At 38.6% G+C, this 22,483-nt stretch overlaps 2 protein-coding genes across 2 annotated transcripts in view; one reads left to right on the plus strand and one right to left on the minus strand.

The window, feature by feature from the left end:
• The window catches only part of PPP2R3C (protein phosphatase 2 regulatory subunit B''gamma), a 39,147-nt gene extending 32,134 nt beyond the window's left edge, over positions 1 to 7,013 (plus strand). The window contains exons 11-13 of the mRNA XM_054970193.1: positions 961 to 1,098; positions 2,909 to 2,968; positions 5,309 to 7,013. Coding sequence (XP_054826168.1) covers positions 961 to 1,098; positions 2,909 to 2,968; positions 5,309 to 5,497 — 387 coding nt within the window. The 3' untranslated portion in view covers positions 5,498 to 7,013. The remainder of the gene's footprint in view (positions 1 to 960; positions 1,099 to 2,908; positions 2,969 to 5,308) is intronic.
• A 445-nt stretch (positions 7,014 to 7,458) lies between these two features.
• Positions 7,459 to 20,726, minus strand: FAM177A1 (family with sequence similarity 177 member A1). Its single transcript, XM_054970195.1, has 5 exons — positions 20,456 to 20,726; positions 14,700 to 14,879; positions 11,388 to 11,454; positions 9,293 to 9,390; positions 7,459 to 8,175 (listed from the first exon to the last, which is right to left on the minus strand). The coding sequence occupies exons 1-5, from the start codon at positions 20,537 to 20,539 to the stop codon at positions 7,963 to 7,965; spliced, it is 642 nt and encodes a 213-aa protein (XP_054826170.1). The 5' UTR covers positions 20,540 to 20,726; the 3' UTR covers positions 7,459 to 7,962.
• Between the last annotated feature and the right edge of the window lie 1,757 nt (positions 20,727 to 22,483).

The following is a 22,483-nucleotide window of genomic DNA, read 5'->3' on the forward strand; positions in this document are numbered from 1 at the left end:
ATTATATTACAATATAAGTCATTTTGTGTAAAAGCTACTTTAAAAAAAATAATTCCTCCTATTTCTAAAGGTTATAATAACTTGAAATTCATGTACACTGACTGGAATGAAGTCAAAATTATTATTTGAACGATAAATGAAAACCCACACATTGTGAATTCATAACTGACCCAGCAGCTAACTGAATAAGATATCTGATTGTTGTGATGGAGAGGACAGTGCTGTGACACTGTTTGCCTTCTATTGGCAAAGCAAGAGACAGTATGGAAATTATGGATGCAAAAACTTAATATAACTTAAATTTAACTGCCTAGATTCTTGTCTTCCTTTGTGTAATCTGGGCCATTAGACCCAGTCAGTTAAGTGCCCATTGTCTGCCTCCCCCAGTTGACTATTCAGTTACTTTATTGTTTAGAAACCATGCTAACAATGTGGTCATTTTTGAATAAGGCTGCTCATTTTCTGTTAAGGAATTTTACAAATGCATGCTGAACTAGGACAAAGCATAGTTTTCATTCTCTTCCATTTAATGCGAATGCTGCAAGATATGTGCTAGTGTGCAGATACGCTGCAGCAAGCTGCATTTTCTTAACGTTTCTCTTATTTAGGACACTCAGTCCCACGATCCATTTCAGCCAATGACTATTGAACAAATGCTAAAGAGAATATTTTAATTACCTGAGCAAAGAATGTGATAAACTATTGTTTAAATGTTCGTAGCTTGTTCAGCACATTGCCCTCTAATGCTGTTGATGAAAATCTATGGGTATGCTTGCCTGCCTAATAGCAGGCAAGTATTTTCTGCACTCTTTTCTTTCCTCAGTAGCCATTTTCTGTTTCCTGCTGTCTGTCAATGAAAACTAACTGCTCCCCTACAAGGAAATAGCCACCAATTATGTTCTGCTTGCAAAATCAATTTAGAAAGAGGACTATAATAAACATGATTGCATCTGCTTTTAGGACTACAAGACTTATCTGGACTTTGTACTTGCATTAGAAAACAGAAAGGAACCCGCAGCTCTGCAGTATATTTTCAAACTGCTTGATATAGAGAACAAAGGCTACCTGAATGTCTTTTCCCTTAATTATTTCTTTAGGGTAAGTTCCTTTTTGTAGAGGTAGTAATTTTTTTTAGACACGTGTTGTTACAGCCAATGTGCCTGTACTTACAGACCAATAGGCAATTATTTTAAATTACCAGTGCTCAATGTGAGGGGTCTGTCAACTTTTAAGGGAAGATAATACATGTTTAAAATGCTATTTTTAATAAAAAGGAAGAGTTCAGAATGTATTTTCAGAGTGCATAATATGATTTAATTGAAAATCTAATGTTCTCAAAAAAATTTCAGCCAAACTCATATTTTCTTTTAAGTCAAAACATGCTTAAATATGAGTTGCTAATATGAGTTGCTAATGACCACTAACAGCGAATAGCTGTGGAATGCTATTCATTGTTAATGAGGGGAAATGCTGTGGTTGTAATTGATCAGAGCACAACTTTTCAACAACATCGTGTATGTTTTGGTGCGTTCTTTCTACAATTTTCTCATTGATTGGAAGAAATGTCTCATCCTATTATGAAAGTAAATCTTACTAGATTGACTGTGATTTACTTATGCCAGAAATAAGTGCTTCATTCGGATGCAGTATTCACTAAATCAGCATGTCCCAGATCTACTGAGGCAAACATTAATTAATGATCAATATATTACATCATTAGAGATACCATTATGACTCCCAGTAGATATATTTATCAAACTGAGATCCCTCTTTTCCTTTTTTCAGAAGCCAAAATGGCTAAAAATTATGGATATACCTCCATTTTTATAGGATATGCCCTTTTGTCATTTCACTGTCAAATCCAACACATTTCATTCAGATCAAAACAATAAAAACCACTCCAAAGTATTGTTTGTAAAACCAAGGTCTGTTTTGTATTGATCACCTTCTATTCTGTGTTCTAAACAAAAGTATTCTGCAGTTAATGATTCAGGGGTAAGATAAGTCAGCTGAAAGTTTCCAAAAAAATCTGGAATACTTTCAAAGCTTTTACAGTAAGCGCTCTGCAGGTTTAAAATCCATCCAGAGCTGTGTTCTTTTAGCAGCATGAAGCAGATTAATTCTTCTGTAACAAACATCAATTGGCCCTTCATCTTCCAATTATTTTTGCTTCCAGCATACACTTTACACAGTTCATCTCAAAGTTTGGGTTAAAAGCTTCTTTTAACAATGAAGCATGCTGTCTGCCTCAGTCCTAACCCTTTTTCTTCTAAATGGGCTAGGAGGTAGGAATTGTTGTACATGGACTGAACAGATGGTAGGTCCTTTCAGCTTTGATAGTGCTGATCACCTGTTTGGGAAAGATTGAATTCAACTCCTGCCTTCCTCTCTCACAGGAGGGCAAATGGGCCTGAGTTCATACCACCCACCTCTCCAAATAGCTGATCATGGGCAGGGACCATAACTCAGTGGGAGAGCACATGGTTTGCATGTTAAAAGGTCTCAGGTTTGATAATATCTCCAGTTGAGATGTGTTTGCTAGTGCTGAACAAGACCTCTGTCTGAGACGCTGAACAGCAGCAGCTAGTTAGAGTAGAAAATACTATGATAGATGCACCAATAAGTATAACTCAAGATAATGCAGCTTCATATTCATGTAATGGTGTTGCCAGCATTAACAGTACATGCTATCTAACAGTACTTACAGTATGTACTAACAGTATATACTAACAGTATGTACTGCAGTGCAGTGCTTATACATATCTCACTGGCAAGTTACAATATAGTTAAGCATAAAATTGTTCTATCAGATACTTACTTTATTGATTGTGGCAATTTGAACAAGTCAGACTGTTGTTTTTCTCTGTTTTTTCCACCTCTCCTTAATCATTCTGCACCATTGCCACAGGCTATTCAAGAACAGATGAAAATACATGGACAAGATCTAGTTTCTTTTCAGGATGTCAAGGTGAGAGACTTCTGATTATATACCAGGATGATCAGGGGCCTGGAGACCAAGCCCTGCAAGGAAAGACTGAGGGATCAGGGAATGTTTAGTTTGGAGAATAGGAGGTTGAGAGAAGGCATGCCTAGGGGTGTGCAACAGAAATAATTCCGGGTTTCCCGCTTTGGAATTTCCAAAGTGGGAAAAAGAGTTGGAAATAAGCGATTTCTAGTGGCAAGCCGCCTTGGAAATTGCTTATGCGTCGTAAAGATTCAGAGCACACCAACAAACTTCCTGCCCCGCTGCTTATTTCACCTGATGGGAGGGGGAGGAGGAGATTCCTTCCTCCCCCTCTCATAGGGTGAAATATGTAGGGATTGAATTTAAAGTGCCCCTTTCGGGCAGTTTAAATTCAAACCCCTGCTGCTGGCTCCAGCTGACCATCTGAGGAGGGGGCTCCCTCCACCGCTGGTCAGCTGGAACCAGCTGCGGGGTTTGAAAGTGCCTTGAAGCTTTCCGAAGCAACCCAAATAGCTTCGGAATGCTTTGATTTGGCATTTCTGAATTGGGGCCAGCCTGCTGCCCCCAATTTGGAAATTCCGAATCTTTATGAATCGGGTCCAATTCAGGTATTTATCCCGAATCGGAAACCAGAATTGCACACTTCTGGACATGATTATTCTCTCTAAATATTTAAAAAGCTGTTACTTAGAGGAGGGAAGGGAGGTGTTCCTGTTGGCAACAACGGATAAGACTCGAAACAGTGGGCTTAAACTACAGGAGGGAAGATACCGGCTGGACATTAGAAAAAACTTCTTCACTTTAATAGTAGTTCAGCAGGGGAATCGAATGTGGTGGGTTCCTCCTCATTGGCAGTCTTCAGGGAGCAGCTGGACAAATAATTCTTGGGGATGCTTTAGGCTGCATGCACACACATACATTAATGGACATTAAAATGGCTTTTAAAATGTGAGACCTCCTACAGGCTTTGGCCTAGAATATGTGTTAGTAGCAAATTGATACCATGATACTAAAAGGGATATTTAAAACATACTTAATAGAATTTGTCAGTATTCTTCTTTATGTCTACACTTTTAAAATGCTATTCCAAACCGTCTCCCCAGGGTAGATAAAGCCTTGAAAGAAAGAATTCTGGAATTTTAATTGACTGCATAGGAAAAGTCTCCATTTTCTGTTCATCTGTTTAACTGAACACTTTTTAATATCCATGAACTTGAAATAAAATTAGTCATTATCAGTAATATTAATAACTGTTGCTAGCTGAGGCAATGATTTGTAGTCCAATAAACTTCTTTTTGCAACATTGTTCAAGTTAAGTTGGACTTACTGATTTTTCTCATTCTCAGCTGCTCCTTTATAAAGGCCAACACTAATGAGCAAAATGGCAGCTGATGTTGCCAGAACTTATTTGTAGCAGAGCACTGCCCGTCACTCTCTCTGCTTGCCATTAGTGGTCCTGGTCAGCTGTAAGCAATTGACACGTTTTTATTTACATAGGGTTCCTCTGACAGAAGCACTTTCTTGTAATAGATAAAAGCTCTACCATTATTGGAATGGGCACTGGATACAACACAGTATGTTTTTGGTAGCTGAGGGTCAATGCACATAACTGCTACCTGGAAACCTGAATTACTCTTGGGTGGCAGAAAATGTGCTAATGTCTCCATTTGTATCTAGCTTTTTTCCTCCATGGGACTATAAATGGGGGGAAGACGTTTGCAAACAAACGGCTTGCCACCTTGAGCTATTTAAAGCAACTTGCATGAAGTTGCTGTGCACTACCTCATCTCCCAGCAAACAACTGATGTACAAACCAAGCATTGTTGCAAAAGCAGAGAGGTGGAGGCGAGATCTGAGGTAGTATACAAAAAACCTCACTACTACAGGGGATTTAAGTATACTCACAACTGAGGGGACAGCTGGCTGTGAAGTGATTTGGTATAGCTGTAAAGTAAGCTTCTACCTTGAAATATTCTGTTTTGACAGTAATAGACTTTAAAAGATAGAACCATGTTCTCAACTGATTACTCCCCCGTCAGTGCCCCCTCTGAAGATAGGAGTATGGCTAATAGCCACTGCAGGTTAGCTTGGGCCCTGGAAACAAGGTTCTATTCCAACAGTATATGCTGATACTGCAGTTAAGATTTTTAACGCAGGAGTAAGCTGTTTCTTGAAGGCAAGTATAAATACTCAGAACTGTGTAGTTTCACATTCCTTTTCAGTAAGGTTGTTCTGTGTTTCCTGAAATAATTCTCATTTATTTTGTTAAATAACTAATATTTCAATGTTGTGCCAAATTTATATTCTGAATAATTATGTTAATTCTTGGGTTGTGTTGTATAGGATGAAATATTTGATATGGTGAAGCCAAAGAATCCTTACAAGATCTCTCTTCAGGACTTAATCAACAGTAGTCAAGGAGACACTGTCACCAGCATTTTAATTGATCTTAATGGCTTCTGGACTTATGAGAACAGAGAGGTTTTTGTAGCAAGTGATAATGACAGCTCCACAGATCTGGATGATACATGATAGAACAGGAATACACTGTATCCATGGAGATATACCCAACTGTTACTGTAGTCATTTGGAGTTAAACATATTCATTACCCAAATCAATAAAGCTACCATGTAGCCCTAAATGGGCAAAAGCTTTGTAGAAGGACTGAATAATGGATCTCATCTAATTCCCGCCCCCCCCCCCCCGCCCCCGCAATGCCTTGGTTGAGTTGACTAGTAAATCTTTATTGAACTATTTCTGGAATACAGAGTAGCAAGTCCCTTCTCAGTTAAGACAAATTATATCTGAATGTTGTTGTGGTCTTTCTTGAACAATACCTAATTCTGTACGTGTTAAATTATCATCAGTACACAAAAACTGGTTCTGCTGCAAGAAACAAGCAGTCTGAAAATTTCATTTGTATCTAATATCTGATATGCAGGTTTACTGAATTACCAACGTACTTGCTAATTTTAAAGAAAACGTAAGTGTTAAGAGGTTGGCATAGCAATCGGTTATGGTGAGTCCAAATACTCAGTCACTATTTAACCCTTTATTCTATGCAGTACTGCAAGATCTTAAATATACAGGGTTTAGAGTCATATTTGGGTTTCTACTGTAATTGTAAAGATGTGTATTCTGAAAAATCATCAATTATCTTTAGTTAAGTAAGCATACCTCCACTTGTAAATCTAAGAAAAGAACATCTATTGCCTTAGAAGAATTCTTGCAGCTAGTACTGGGTAATTCAAATAGCACCTACACACTGCAGTATTCAAAAGTTTGCCTGCATTGTAAGAATAACTCTTAGCCAAACTGTGGTTTAAAATTATATTAAATATAAAATTTTAATGCATTTACAAGAAACACTTCTGTATCATTTGCATACACAAAAGAAATATGAAAGGTAAGGCACAGCGACTAGAGTAAATTCATGATGGTGAGCCCATTTCATGTAGCAAGAAAAGTTTAGCTCGCAAAAATTCTAGATCTGGGCAATCAAAACATTCCATTCTTGTGATGCCTTGGGTGTGCCACTCTGCACAAAGATATTAAATACAAACTTGACATCTAGTTTAAGGTTGACCAGAAACCAGTATGATTCTCTAGTCAGAAGGATGCAAAGTGTAAAATTAAAAATGGTCATAACTATCTTTAGTTTAAGCAGTCTCCAATGAAGCAACGTTTCTCAAAAGAACTCCTTATCTGAGTTCTTGCCTTGAAAGGATGACAGAAGCTATATGTGTTCTATGTCTTTCTAGATTCATGTGTTGTAATGTAATCTTTTTCTTTTAGCCTGGGCACTGAAAAACAGTATGGAGCTACATTGTGCTGCTGCCTCCTATCCCGTAGTTATTTTATACAAGTGCATAGGTTATTAGTAAAAGGACTGAGGACAAGTTAAGTCATTATATTTTAAAGAAACCAAAGTTCAGTCCAGCCACCTAAAGCCAGGATATAAACAGTTTAAGCATAGCTTTTTATGAAGGGAGAAGGCCCTTTGCATCCTATTCTATATACACATCTATCCTGGAGAAATTGTTTCCTTATACTAGAGCCAGAATAGATTCTTCTCAGCTAGAAAACCGTTCTGTCACAATAGATCTTAAACAAAAAAATTCAATTCCTATGACTGTAATTAAGCCTGGTTTTTAAGTTTAGAGTAATGGAGGGGGGCTGCAGAGGTGTGACTCCAGTAACAAATGTTGCAGACCTCAGTCATGAAGAATTTTTTTTCTCTCCCAGCATTCAGCAAGTTTAGCACCTGTTCCAGAATCTATTGAAGTATAGCTAAATTGTCAAGGCTTTTGAATGCTGGCATCTCAGCTGAGTTTTCTTCTCAGCACAATTAATAAAGCTAGTATTTATGTATTCAACTGAGTTGATGGTTCTGTACAGTAAATTTTTTCCTACTAAGCAGTATCAGTATGCTTTAGGGAAACCAATAATAGGACTGTCCTTTACAAGACAACAAAATTGTCAGACAAGTTCATCTAGAAAACAGTTTCTTTTAACAGGCATTAAACAAAGCCACATTGTTATAAACTATATGACTGAACACACAAATGCAACAGCGGCAATTAAACTAAGTCACAAAGATGCTTTGTGAGTTAGTTCTATTTAGTCTAACAATCATCCACCACGGTTTCAGTAAATAACATTATAAATACAAAATCAATCTGAAAACGCAAAAGCAGCACAGTTATCTTTCCACAACTGTCCACAAGGCACCAGATGTTCAGAAAAAAGACATTTTACTTGTTCTGCATAGATAGAAGTCAGTTTAGGACCAAATTACTTACATGTTATAATCTAATAGACAGGTTAAGCAAAATGCCTTAGCCTTTATTAGACAGATGTTGACTGAAGAGACGTTATTAATCCTGTCTCCCTGACCATACTTTTAAATAAATTACATCCCACAGAACATGCATAACAATACCTACAAACTTTGACAAATTAAGTAACATGGAATTATTAATGCAGCATTTTCATTCTAAGCAGATACTGGAGAGATGTCCTGTTTGCTTTCCACAACTGATTGGCAATCACCTTCAGTTTCAAAATTAAGATTGACAAATGTATTACAGTTTGCAGCCTCTGGCTGATCAGTCTGGACAGCATTCCCTTCTTGTGTCTGGTTCTGTGCCTCCTGATACCTTCTTTCTGCTTCCTCAGACAGTTTGTTCTCTTCTTCCTCCTCTTCTTCCTTAAAAAAAAATATCGGCACATTGTAAAGCCTGCACTTGCTGCAGCTTTCTTACAATATTAATTTCAAATCAAATCCCTGAAAACTTTGTGGTCTTATAACTTTTATTTATAAATAAATGCATTTATTAATAAAACAAAAATAAATTGTAGTTTTGTTTCTGCCCTTCACATATTAATTCTGAGTCTTGCCACTGAAGGAAGACTTTCTCCACACTGAAAGGAAGTCTTTATACCCCGTTCATTACTTCTAAATTCTGGCAGAGGAGGAACTGGGGAAGATTCTGCTAGTTAGCAACTCAGTAACATTCCATTGAGTTTGCTCTCCTCACTACGCAGATATTTAAGGCCTGGGCAGGCGCCAAAGGGCAAAATCAAAAGGCTCTTGTCCTTTGGCTCAGTCTGAGAGTTGACACCTAGAGTTGGGCAAAAGACGAGCTACTACAGGGAGACCGCTTGCTGGGCAATCAGAAGCCACCCTTCCCTTTCTTGTTTGTTCTGTTGTATTTTTTCTGTTAGCTGATTTGGGTCCCCAGGAGGAAAAAAGCAGGATATAAATACACTGAATAAAAGAAAATGACAAAGGCAACAACTGACACCAACGTTACTCTAATATTTTGATGAAAGAAATTGGATTACATCAGAAAGTTACAAAGAAAATAAATGCAGAGAAGTTAGCCGTGTTAGTCTGTGGTAGCAAAATCAAAAAGAGTCCAGTAGCACCTTTAAGACTAACCAATTCACCTCATTGGACTGATGTACAGCAAGCAACAATGGATCAAACAAGAGATCTCTGAACTAGACTCTTCCAAAGAAAATAAAGTATGTTTTCTGTAAGACCAGGTCAGACTAGAGTAATTTGAAAAGTATATATAAACGTAGTTTCTCCTTTAGACATCCTGAAAGCTACTTTGAGCCAAGTTTCCCATTAAAAAAAAAACTTGTCCTGACATATGGACTAAGGAGAGAGTAAAAGTAACATCACCTAGATTTAAGAGTACTGGGAGAACGAGAAGATTCTACAAAACTGAAATGTGTCCCTTTAAAATGCATATTAAAAAAAATCAGGCTAACATGTTCATAATGCCTCTGCTGACAAAATGTACAAAGAGACACACCTCTTTCTTCATCCTGTAGTATTCATCTATGGCATACTGGTATTTTGGTGTACTGATTCCCAAGACAGAGGCGATCTTTTCCCCAAGGAAGTCACATACTGAATGAACAAAATTATGCATATTTAACAAGGCTAATGAGTGTAGTTATCAGTACCAGACTGCACCATAAACACATGCACATACACAAAGGTAAGTGTTGCAAAGCTTTTACCTCTTTTGCTTTTAAAAACCAAACTTAAACCACAACTGACCAGCTAACATTTGAGAGATATTTTTGTCCAGGCTTTCCCTAGAAGCTGCCAAAGCAGCATAACTTAAAAAGCTACATTAGAAATGTTCCACTGCTGAAATTTTCTTAGAATATTCTTTAACCAGATCATCTTACTTCCACTTTTATGTGATGATGTTAAACTAAAAGAGCAGAAATCTGAAAATGTTCAGAGGAAGTAAACCTCTAAATACCAGTACAAGAAGGCAGTATCAGGGGAACATCTTGGCCTCTAAGCCTGTTTGTTGACCTTCTAGGGCAACTACATGACCACTTTATGAAACAGGATTTTGGACTAGATGGAATGCTGGTCTGATCTAGCAGGGCTCCTCTTATGTTCTTAATCCCTATGTCATTTTAACACAGTAGGTTGCTTAATCCATGGGGCTGCTGTATGCTATGTGGACACAGATCAGGGTAGGGATAGTTTGCAAGGATGATATAATGCATATGAAACCCTCCCCCCCCGCCCAAAAAACAGAGTAACTTGCACTTAACAACTTTTGTATACAACCTAACCATATCTTCCCACAAATTCAATTAATTTATACTATGCTGTACTCTTGCTTCCTTTTAAAAACCACTTTAATTAAAGCCACTTTAATTTTTTCTCTTAAGTTATAAATTCTGCACTACTTCCACCTTTTCTCCTGCAACTCCCATGTTGCTTAAAAAAGATTTACATGAGAAGGCGTTTTTACAAAACAAGAAAGCAGGTAGTGGTAAAATAAGGATTGGAAATGTAGTTTGGTATCAGTGCTGTACCGCATAACCAACTTGTAAACTTAGAAGAAAAGTCCAATCTCTCCAGCAGCAGCTGTCTCAATGTAAAAAGCACCTTACAACAACAAGTCCCACTAGGCAACAGCCTTACGCATTTTCCTGAACCATGGGGCCGGTGCCATATTTGAGAATGGTTCTAAGAGCCACAGGTGTCATGTGAAAGAGTGGCTCCTAAGCTATTATCTGTACTAGATTATGTTGCAGTGTAGGCAATGAACTGCAGACTGTCTGCACAACCACTTGGTACATATGAACTGTGAGAAGGAATGGTACATGATGCCTCCATTTTGGAGTCTACACTAGGACCCCTCCACATGGGTTATTTGCCCTAGGACTGATGCTGTTGTAAATTGGGTTTTTCCTGATTTCTTACAACATGGTGCATTTCTGCACCTCCTGGGTTTTCCCCAATGTTTTCCAAACCTGATCTGCTTCGAAGTTTTGGAAAGGATTGCAGAAAAGCTTGGATAGATGCCATGAGGGCAGGAAAGTATGGATTTGCTTGTCCCTTGTGACAGTCATTTCCCTGATCCCAGTTCCTGCAGCAGCCATTTACCTCTCTCCTATGCCCCCAAGGGGCTTTTAAAAGGGGTTTTAAAATTGGAAATTGTCATAGCAATATGTCACTATGTCAATTACCAGTTTAAAACTCTCAATAAAGCTGTAGGGGTGGTCGTGATGGTATGGCCACTGCAGGGACCGGGAAAGGAAAATGCAAGGAAACCCACCATTTGAAAGCCCCATTGCCACTGCATCACACTGACAGCCACAGAAATAATGGAGCTTCCAAATGAAAGCATAATGTGTAGAACAGTCGGAGGTAAGCTGCATTGCTTTGCAGAAATGGGAGCTTCCATCCCTTTACTCCTTTCTGATGGCTGATGAATGAAATGTGACTTGATTTTTTTGCAAGCCAATATCCATTATGAAGGGACAGAAAAATGAAATGAAGCCACTACAGTGCACACTCACCAATATATGCAATTTGGCTTGACAGAATATTTATACGGTTAGTCTGAATATAAAAACTGAATAAATCAATACCTGAGAGTGTTGACGTGGCAACTCTTAACATATGAAACCACAAGTAAGGCCCCCATGTAAGTGTTGTCTGCAAAAAAGTAAATTTTAATTGTTTATTTATGCTATACACTTCACAATATATAAAATGCTTTAAAAACAGTTTTTTGTGACTTGAGGAAACTATCCTTTGACAGATGACAGAAATGAGATTCTAGAATCCTCTCCACCCAATGCACCACTGCTAATACTTTTCCTCTGCTGGATGTGGTGGTTGGTGTGTCAGACTAGGATTTGGGAGGCCCAGGTTCGAACCCTCATTCTGCTATGGAAGGTCATTGGGTGACCTCAGACAGTCACTGCTGACCACAGCACCCACACTCCAAGCTTATCTGTTGTTCACTAGGTGCTTCACAGGGGGTAATAATACTGACTTTGCTCTGAGTGGGGCACTAATCTGAGCATATAAACACATATATAAGCATGGTTATCATTATCATCTGTGCTTGAAATACTGCATGCTTTAGACCTCATTTGATTATAATGAATTGTAGCCAACCAAGCACCAGTGCAACACATGCAGAGCATTTCATTACATTCCCCTTCTTCAACAGTTACTTTTTAGCCTCATGAACAAAAAAAAAACCTATGAAAGTTCCTTCAACCCATTTAGTTTGCTGTCAGCCCAAGTCATAAGACTCCAGGCATAATTTTTCCAGGAATAAAATGAGACTGCTGAGGAAATGGAGAAAATCTGAGTTTGCAAACCCGTTCCACTAGTTGTTGGTTTGATACTGTCCAATGAATTCAATCTAAAGCTTGTGTTACTGTAACTACCCAAATGTAAGATTAGGATTTTTTTTCTGGATATGCCATCAAAAGGATGTGTGTGTCTACTGACTGTACTGACTTACATTAGGTAACCCACCTTGAGTCTCAGTGAGAAAGGTGGACTATAAATAACATAAATAAAAATAATATATAAACGACTTGGAAATACCAGCATTTACAGTATAAAGACTCGTTTGTCTGGCAGACAAATAGATTCATGCATGTTTAGTTGGTATGTGCTCAGGGAGCAAAGGGACACACCATGTGCAAGTCTTGGCATAAGAAAATTTCCTGCCAAGTGAAGCTCATGTTAAAAAAAAGCATGGAGTGCTCTTTTGGCACAAAAGCACTCCATGCTTGTTAATTAAGTACAATGTTGGAAATTGCTTTAATGGTCACTATTTTGTGCTTGTTCAGCCAGGAAGAGATCTGGAACAGATGTTGTTACAGGTGTGAAAAGACAGGGTTTAAGAAATCACTGTGTCAAAGTATAATTTTTAAAGCAGCAAACACTAACACTGGACAGACCAAATGATTGAAACAAACTGCCAGCAAACAAGCAGCTACAATACCAAGATACCATAATCTACCAAGCTTCTTAAGTTACAACAAGTTCTATACAGGTGTTCACTGAGATGGCCAGAAATCTAGACAAGTGTAAGACTTAGAATCATTAACAGATATCAATCTATCTGGATCCCTCAGCAGTGAGAGAAGGCAAAGTATGCACCAGTATTGCTAAAAAGCACTGCTATGTAAGTATGAGGTATCAAAGGCAACGTGATTGTAAGTAATTTGCTCTTATTGTTTGCACAAGCTTAACTAGCTACAGCGAGAGCAGTATACACAAAAAAAATAGAACAAAATAAATCTTGGTTCTAAGAAAGTAAAAATCCCCACCTCCCTCTGCCATCAGTAACATATTATGTTTACCTTCATAATAAATATAAACTATTCTAAGCTGCCTCAGGAGCCACAATTGGCTGAAATGCTAAACATGAAGTACATGTACAAGTACTAGTATTAATGTCATATCTGCAGAGAAATGCCCGAAATAGAACAGAACTGCAGGAACCCCACCCCCCACAAAAACATGGGGAATGTCTCTACACATCCATTAATTAAAGTCTATATACACCATATGCACCAGTCCTTTGCTCATAGACTTGTTTGCTCTATATTACTGCTCTGTTATTAAGGTGGGCTGATCACAAATCTAAACAGGTAGCTAAAAAAGCGATTGCAATTAAAAAAAGATCATGGTTAATATGTACTTCAGATACTGAAGTCAAGGTGAATTTACAGTGAAAATTATAGTTATAAATGAAATAATGAACTGTCAACAAGGCGCTATCAGGAAATGTACTATTTGTCTGCACAGCAATATGACATATACCATAACAAAAGCAAGAAGCAGTCAATTCTTTAGATGTTTCATTTTAAATCACTGTTACAAAGTGTGATAAACACTAGTATACTGTTTAAAATGTTCATGAAGTGTTACTTACAAGGATGTAGAAAGATTAATAGTTTTGTCCTCAGTATGTTCTGAAAATATTTGCATAGCAATATAACTCTTCCCATCTTCCTTACGCCACAATGTATATCAGTAGCACCTCTCTCTATTTTGAGGGAGAACCACTATTCAGGGGGATAAGTCTTGGCCTTGTATCTCAGAAAATGTCTAATGCAAAATTCATTGCATTATTCTGTTCCTGGGATTGATTAAAAATATACAAAAGGGTATTGGAAGGATCCTGATGATGATGTCCTAGCAAGTATTTTTACAGAAGCATCATAAAAACAGACCACTTCTTACAGTCACTCCTCCTCCAGTATAGTTCATTCCCCAAAATTTATATCTAAGAGAACTGAGCCATTTCACACACATTATATGGTGGTGCTATAGTCAGTCAAGATACAAAATGCAGTACAAAGGAAAGCAAATATTCCTTGATTTGAACACCAGAAGTTGTGTCTGTGATCTAGCTTTAAAGAATTAATCACTAAATCCAAATTGTCATCTCAGTAATCAACATCAACATTACACAAGTGTAACAAAGATATGAAATATGACCAGTTCAAAACAAAATCTACATTCAATATGGAATAGCCAAGTGTTAACAGACAGTGTGTCATCCATCTGTTTTTACAAATAGTAATACGTGACTTACTGCACATTTCAAGTATTTTATATGCATTCTCTCAGTAATTTCTACCACAGTTTTGCAATTGGGGGAGACAAAAGGAAAGGTGGTTATAAATACAAATATTTTATTTAATTGTTGTTGATCAATATTAACATCCCCATATTGCTGTTTGTAGCTGAAGAGATTAGTCACTTGCCTAAGGCCACACAGCAGATTAATGGACAAGATAGAATCTAAAACTGCATTTCAAAAACCACTTATAATCACTGTTTCTATTTACTTATCAAAATGGAACAAATCAGAATGAATTATAAACTGAGAAAAAGATCACACATCATCAAGGGAAATAACCTACTGGATCAACAGAAGGCAAGAGATCTTTTCTCTCCTGCTGCTCATCTTCCTCTTCATCTGTGCTGTACTCTTCCATGGTTTCTCCACTTGCAAAGTGAATGACCCTCCTTGGAATTTTCTTCTTTTTTCCTATGACTCCAAGTTCCACATTCTCAAAGCCTTTATCGCCATGTGCATGCAACTATAATAGAAAAGGCAACTATCAAATACAAAAATATGTATATAGGATAAAAAGAAAAGTAATGGAAAGCTTTCCAAAGAGATCAGAACCTCTCTCACCCACTACAAATAAATGTCCTTAAATTTAGGAATCATTCTCTCACCAACCACAGCTTGAGAGCAGAAATAAAATTCTTTTTAAAGGTACAGTTCATATTAGAAGTGCATAGCTTATAATAATTTATTTTTCAAAACTGTATTACTTTCTTCTTAAAATAATTTTAATGAAAGGGCTGATCGTTTATTTTTAGTCTGCTTCTAACAGAAGAACTGTTTTACAAGCTTTAGCCTGCTAAATGATTTGTGCTGTTTTTATTCCCTGGCTTGGTTTTTAATACTTTGCTAATTTTAATGGTTTTATGCTGTTTTAATTTGTAAGGTGTCTTGAGCAGAATCCTAGGTTACATATAAATAAACAAAATACTGATATGAGGAGTCAAAAACTACATATTAAATCCCCATCTAAAATAATTTTAGTACCAGTCAGATCCAATTCAGGTTCTCAGCCAATGCACAGAAACATCACTATCACCTTCATATTCATATTACTGGCAACATTTTCTCTGACATCATAATAGGACAGAGGCTATTAGAGAGCTGCTGTAGTATATTAATTAAATGGTTAGGCTGTGAATCAGCACTCTGCTGGTTTGAATCCCACTACTGACATGAGCTTAGTAGGTGGCCTTGGGTAAGCCACTCTTCTCAGCCCCAGCTTCCCAGCAGTATTGTGGAGAGAATAATAAAACTGACTTTGTTCACCTCTGAGGCACTAATCTGTCTAGAAGAACAGTATATGTGCAGTTATTATTATATTATTAGTAGTAATAAGTAGCAACTGGCATTCTATGAAACCGCTAAGAGGCTTACCTGTACCCTCTAAACTAGTCCCCCTTCACGCGAGCAGGAAAGCATTCCACTAAAGTAAAATGGTTAGTGATTGTAAAAATGATGACTGCAGTATTACAGCTTGGGATAACTGAAATGTGTGGCATTGTGGAAAAGACAGGAAGGACACTTAGACTGATTAGGAGAAACACAAAGCCTCCCGGCCAGAAATGACAGTATTATTGCTCGCAGCATGGCCTCAAAGTCAATTAACATCCAGTTCCCAGGAAAGCCTGGGTTTGGAAGGGCACCAAGTTGTATCAATGCAGCAGAGCATTGTTGCATTAAAGACATAAAAAGTAATTAAGGCTTAATTGTCATCTCCATTGCATATTAGAACCACCATTACTTGCCCCTTCTGTAGCACTCCCAGATGTAAGGAACCAGCCAGGACATCAACAGTCTCATAAAGCAACATTCAGATCCAGGAGTGCTAATACACACCTGCATTTATCCTTCATCACAGGAACAGGCCACTATTTATTCCAGTTGCACTCACTCCACAGCTCACAGAAAGCCACATTTACAATTACCATCAACCAAAAGAGTCACAAGGACGTTGCCTACTTATCTGAAACACAGGATAGGAGGCATATTGGGCAGTAGTGCTCAGAAGAACTACAGGTGGCATGCTAAAAAGTCACATGTGGCTCCAAGCCACTGAATATCACTACCTATCTTGGTGGAAGAGGATCAGGCCATTCAACAAAAACCTGACTATTTACAGTTCAGGGTCTGAAGGTTAGTTGTCTTGTACTGTTTCTCCCAAACTTCTTATAATTATTTAATGATGGGCAACAGTTTTTAGTCAGAATAAACAGGAAACTCCAAAAGGTCAGGCAACAATAAACATACCTGTGAATAGTTGCAAAGGGAGTGACGCAAAATACAAGAATAGTACTGCAGCACAATGGAACAGCTCCTGTTTACTGCACAAAAAATCCCAGATTCAAGGCAGACAAAGATGCAGGGCATTATGATAAAAAGCGAAGAGAACATGGACTAGTGGCTCCACTTTAGCCATGTTTGGAAGGGTCTGAGGCTCAGTGGATGAGGTCATGACATGCATCAGTCCTTGATCTCACCAGGGAAATGAGATGTTTCCCAACACTTTTTATACAAAATCCTGGAGAACCACTGCCAGTCAAAGTAGTCAGATTAAGTACTGAACTACATGAACCAGTGATATGGGCCGTTTCCACACTGTCTATAAGTAGCTCGAGACTCACGGAAGGCTGCCGGCTTCCTCGTGTGATTTTTGACGCCATCTGTTTACAAAACGCCACAAACGGTGATTTATGGCATTTTGTAGTCGGACAGTGTTAAAAATCACGCGAGGAAGCCAGCAGCCTTCTGTGAGTCTCACGCTATTTATAGACAGTGTGGAAACGGCCATGATTCAGTATATATTATCAAAGACAGATAGGCACAACCAAAAAGGGAAAAGAAAGTACACTTGATACATTTTCTTCTGGGTGAAGAGCCAGTTTGGTACAGTGGTTAAGAAGAGCAGCAGGACTCTAATCTGGAGAGTCGGGTTTAATTCCCCACTCCTCCACTTGAAACCTGCTGGGTGACCTTGAGTTAGTCACAGTTTCTCAGAACTCTCTCAGCCCCACTTTGTGGGACTGGTCAGTAGCAACAGAAAGACATTCTTTCTTACTCTACACAACAGGATCCAGTTCTTCCTCCCCAGTATGTTTTAAATAGCGTAACAGGTGGGAGGAAGTTTATTAATTTAAAATCAATTCTAGGCCTTGATTTAAGTTGGGGGCTTGGGGAATTAGGATGAAAAATAGATACATTATGAAACTGGGGGGAGTGTATCTAAAAATATTTATCTGGATAGAAGAAAATGGAAAAAAAGAACAAATTTGCAATGGAAAATTCTCTTTTAAAAAGAAAAAAAGTTGATAGATGTACTGAAACTTAAAAAGAGAATAGGATAAGCCAACAAGAAAACATTGAGATGTCATAAGCCTATCAGAAAATATGAAACAAACTCAAGGAAATAAATAAATTACAAATCTGGCAATATACAAATTTGCTTCAGTTTACTGGAAGCTCTAACCACAAAGCTTTTTAACCTCCTTTATTCTAAAGTTTATATTTAGTATTATTCCCAAAGCTTTTACCTCCTTTATTCTATAGTTTATATTTAGTATTATTTAATAATTTTCTTAGCACTGTAACAAGACATTAAATGAATTAGTTGTAATTAGTCCCTGTTTTGTTTGTGACGCTGGAGTTTTATTCCCAGAGGACTCTGAAGTTGTATGTATACAAATCTATATAAGCAAATCAGCAGTGAAATCACTAATTTATTACAAACATATTTAATTTTAGTAACTTTCCAGAACAATTTACATAGGCTTTTTTGTAAACTAGCAAACCCGCCCCAGTCTCCTCCAATTTTTATCTTATCACTACCTCCGTTTTTTTTAAGATAAAGAGATCTACACTACTAAGCCTGTACGTTCTAATTACGTGTTGTAAAAACCACGAACAAACATTACTCAGAAACTCTATAGTTCTTTCAGAATTCGAAGAACACAAAATAGCTTTACTTTCTGAATATCTTACAACAGTAGCCTCATGCATTACACAGCATGGTAACAGGCATTTTAAAAAATACAAACATGGGATTTCTACATCTGCTCGTAGTACAAGGGATTGTAAATTAAATTGCATAACACCAGTTTAAATTTCTTTCTCCATAGTCTGTACTTAGACTTTCATCTCTTTTTCCCTCATCACAATTGTAACTTAAACATTTATATTATTAAATATCTGTCAATGCTCCTGGAGCCAAGAACATCAAAAGCTGTCTGAACAATTTAACCATCTGTGATGTGTCAGCCGATATAAATTAGTGTTGGCTTTAATAGCCCTTATTAAAGACTTACACGTAGTAGGACAACTGTATGTCAGTACCCTTTCTGAGTTTTCAGTTAGCTGAAAGTAAAGTCCTGCCTTCATTTAATATTGAACAGACTGATTTGTAACAAGTGTTTGCTTACAAGATAAGCCAGAAGTAATCAAGACAGAACACATGCTTGTGATGTGAAAACGTGATACAAGAGAAGCCCACGTGCACAATGAGATGAAATAATAAATGGCATTTGTAAATTCATTCATACTTACATGAAAAACTGGGGCTACTGATGAATTTGATGTAAAACTTTAATTATCAGTAGTGACATTTCTGCGTCATTGGGTAATGTAAAATAGGACTCCACCTCAGAATTTGTGAAAAGACTATGAATGGTTATCTTGTTATTAGAAGTAACTGACTTCCTTAACAGAAGCAAACTGATCTCCATATCAGAAGCTACTGTTTGCATCTACTCCTCCCTCCCCTCTCCACCTAAATATCTGACCAGTTTCTTCTTGCCCTCCATGCATCTGACGAAGAGAACTGTGATTCTCAAAAGCTTATGCTACAATAAAGTTGGTTAGTCTTAAAGGTGCTACTGGACTCTTTGTGAAAAGAATGAACAGCGTATAGGGGAGGCCATTCACTAATTCCTACTTGTGTTATATTTTGTCTATCAATGACCCAGCTGTTCTGCACAAATCCATTCATGAATTTGTCCAACAAAATTAAGTTGATTTGCTGGTTAAGGAACAGAATAATTATGTTACTAGTAAATGCAGTGCTTTGAGTTTACACTGTTCTATTTTTAAACTCAAATTAACTTTGCTTAACGTCTGAAGGACACCTTCTACCTTTGAAGAGAGGTGCCCATCCACCAACCAACAGTGTGCTGTCAAAGAATCACCTGCAGCATTGCCATAAAACTTTGTCCAAAGTGTTAAAAGGGTGAATCATCACCTGGAAGTACACTCACAGCTAAAATCATTATTTTACAGCAGTGGGCAACCCTTCCCTTACTCAAAGGTGTCTCTTAACTCCACCCTCTGGGAATTATGGGTTGGTAAGAAACATAAGAAAGCAGTAGAATTCCCCCCCCCCCCCCCGCCCATGGTATGAATCTGCTTTTAGGACCTCAACTCTCAATAACCTTTAAAAGGAACTGCAGAGGCAACATACATACTTCACATTGACAGGAAAGGATGTTAATAGGTTTTAAGGAATAGTTAAACAACAGAGCATGACCAGTGCTTTTTTGGTTTTAAAAAGTGCCAATACTCATATATAAGGTTGCTCCGATTTCCAGCAATTTCCTCAAGACTTGGGAAAGCCCCTCTCCTCCCAAGGTGTGAGTATTCAGTATTACCACAGAAGAAGCCCTCTATATAAGTAAGATTGCTTACAGTGCAATCTTAATGAGAGTTACACCCTTCCAAAACTACTGCCGTCAATGGGCTTAGAAGGACATAACTGTACTCAGGATTACATTGTTAGAGTGGCTGTGTGCTGAGCAGCCCCAAGCCCCCGTATGTGACAGGGAACCTCAGGACAGATACAAACGCGGCAGGGAGACAACGAAACGCCACTTGGTGAGCAGCAAATGCGCAATATACAGCGGGAGGATCAGCAGGCAAGGGATGGCTGGGATCCCTACCTAAACAGGGTTGGGGGAGATGCAGACGAAGGTACAGCGAAAGCCTGGCTTGCCGGGGGAGACCAGACAGGCTTCCCTCCTGAGAACCTCAGGTGCGCAGACAGCCGGCACGAGGACTCACCTGCTCTTGATCCATGGCGCAGGCGGCGGTGGCAACAGCAGCTGGGGCGCAGTACAGGGTGATAGCAGACAGCCCCTGCTCCATGCTCCCCTCTGCCCAGCTTGAGGGGAAACCGGCGGCGGCTGCAGAGAACACAGCAGGCCGGGACCCTCCTCCACGGCAGACGGCCTGGGAAGTGAGCTCACAAAAAGGCCGTCCCGCCACTCACGCCCCGCCTCAAGGTTGCTAGGATACCAGGCGGGGCCTGTGCACTGCAGCCCCCCTGAGGCAGAGAAGGGAACGACGGAGAGTCACCGTAGCAGCGCCTCCCGCCAGCTTTCTGTACAAACCGGTCTCGCCATCTCCGAGCCTGTGGAACTGGTTCTACCAGCTTCTTGTGGGTTTGGGTGCAAGAAGGAGGCGGTCGTTCTCGGGTGTCAGTTTATATGCGGGTTTGTGGGAAGGCCTCACAACCTGCTGTGTGAATCTAAACTGTAAACTTTTAAGTTGGTTCAGTATTTGTCGCCTTGTCTCAGGGGATCCCCAGAGAACTGTAATTCTGGGAACGGGGGTTAGAAATCGAGCGACAGCATTTGCGTCAACTACCATTCCCAAGGTTTGTTGGGGCAGTGTAGTGTGCGTGCTAGCAAACCCTCTCCCCACTGGCGGTACCAGAGGAGAAAAAAATCGTTATGAAGGGGTAAAAGGTCTCTTGAGGAAGTCTCAAAGAACGGTCTGCCTTAGGATGGGGTGACAAGTAATAACTGTGCTTATATACCGCTCATCTAGACAGATTAGTGCTTTACCCAGAGCAGTGAACAAATTAGTGTTATGATTATCCCCACAATACAGCTGGGGAGCTGGGGCTGAGAGGAGTGGCTTACCCAAGGCCACCATGCTCATGGCAGTAGTGAGATTCGAACCAGTAGAGTGCTGATTCACAGCCAAACTACCGCTGTGTGGTGCAGCAGTTTATATGCGGTTTTGTGGGAAGGCCTCACAACCTGCTGTGTGAATCTAAACTGTAAACTTTAAACTGATTCAGTATTTGTCATTCTCTTTGAGCTAACTTGTATTGTGGTTATACCTAGTATGCTTCTCCAACATTCACATTCCACAACGTTTAGAATTATGTAGATTGACAACACAATCCTGTACATGTTTACTCAGCAGTCCCACAACATTCAAGTCCTGCTTGCTTCTAGGAAAATATACATATTTAATAGACCTTATAGAAAATGTTGGATCTTAGCAATAGTCTACTTAATTAAATGTACATAGTGACTTCTGGCTCTTTGTAGGTGATGTGATTTTTTTTGTACAATATTTGACCACAAATTATGCAGGGACAAAACCTGTTTCCTCTAATTAACACTTTAGTTGTGGGAAAATGGCAACGTTTTATTAATTATAACACTCTTCCAATATAACAAGTAACTATGGTAAAAACTTATTTACCATCATTACCAGTAAAATCTATTTTTATGACTAGTGTCACAAATTAGCAAACAAGTTTTCTACTTTCTCCTGATGAGGAGGAATGCAAGACAAGGGAAAGCATAAAATATTTGACACTAGGCATGATGGAGAAGCCTTTCTGGCTATCAACTGAAAACGTCTTCCTTCTACTGGAGGTCTGGAAGCGTGTTATGCAGATTTGAGCTGTGCTCCCCCCCATGAGACTGACACAGAAACAACAATAAGTCCCTTTGTGGAAAGATAACTGGAATCCCTCTATGGTCCTAGTGCACACTAAAGTTGAACTCTCCATATAGTCATACCATCTGCTATTTATTATCTGGTTTGGGGAACAAAAATCTTTGGATACTGTTTTTTAATATGTTACCTCTGATGCAAATATGAATGATCTTTTTATTTCCCCTCACCTACTACAGACAAACTAGCTGCATTCTAGTACTTTTATGTTTTTATTGTTTGAGGGTGGCACCTAGTGACAAAATAAAAGAAATAGGCTTCATGCATTTAGCTTTTTCAAACACCAGGTAAAACAGGCAGGACAAAGTATCTCCAGTTTGGGAAAAGGAAACA

The sequence above is a fragment of the Eublepharis macularius genome, chromosome 2 (genome assembly GCF_028583425.1).
Source record: "Eublepharis macularius isolate TG4126 chromosome 2, MPM_Emac_v1.0, whole genome shotgun sequence".
In the NCBI taxonomy this organism is placed as follows: Eukaryota; Metazoa; Chordata; class Lepidosauria; order Squamata; family Eublepharidae; genus Eublepharis; species Eublepharis macularius.

Bases quoted from the DNA above. Each gene is read 5' to 3' on its own strand.
- FAM177A1 (XM_054970195.1), bottom strand. From the start codon at position 20,539: ATGGAGCAGGGGCTGTCTGCTATCACCCTGTACTGCGCCCCAGCTGCT. The intron at 11,455-14,699 runs GTAGGTTATTTC...ACTTTTTTGCAG, and splicing joins TCTTGCCTTCTGTTGATCCA to ACAACACTTACATGGGGGCC. The intron at 8,176-9,292 runs GTGTGTCTCTTT...TTTTTTTTTAAG, and splicing joins ACTACAGGATGAAGAAAGAG to GAAGAAGAGGAGGAAGAAGA.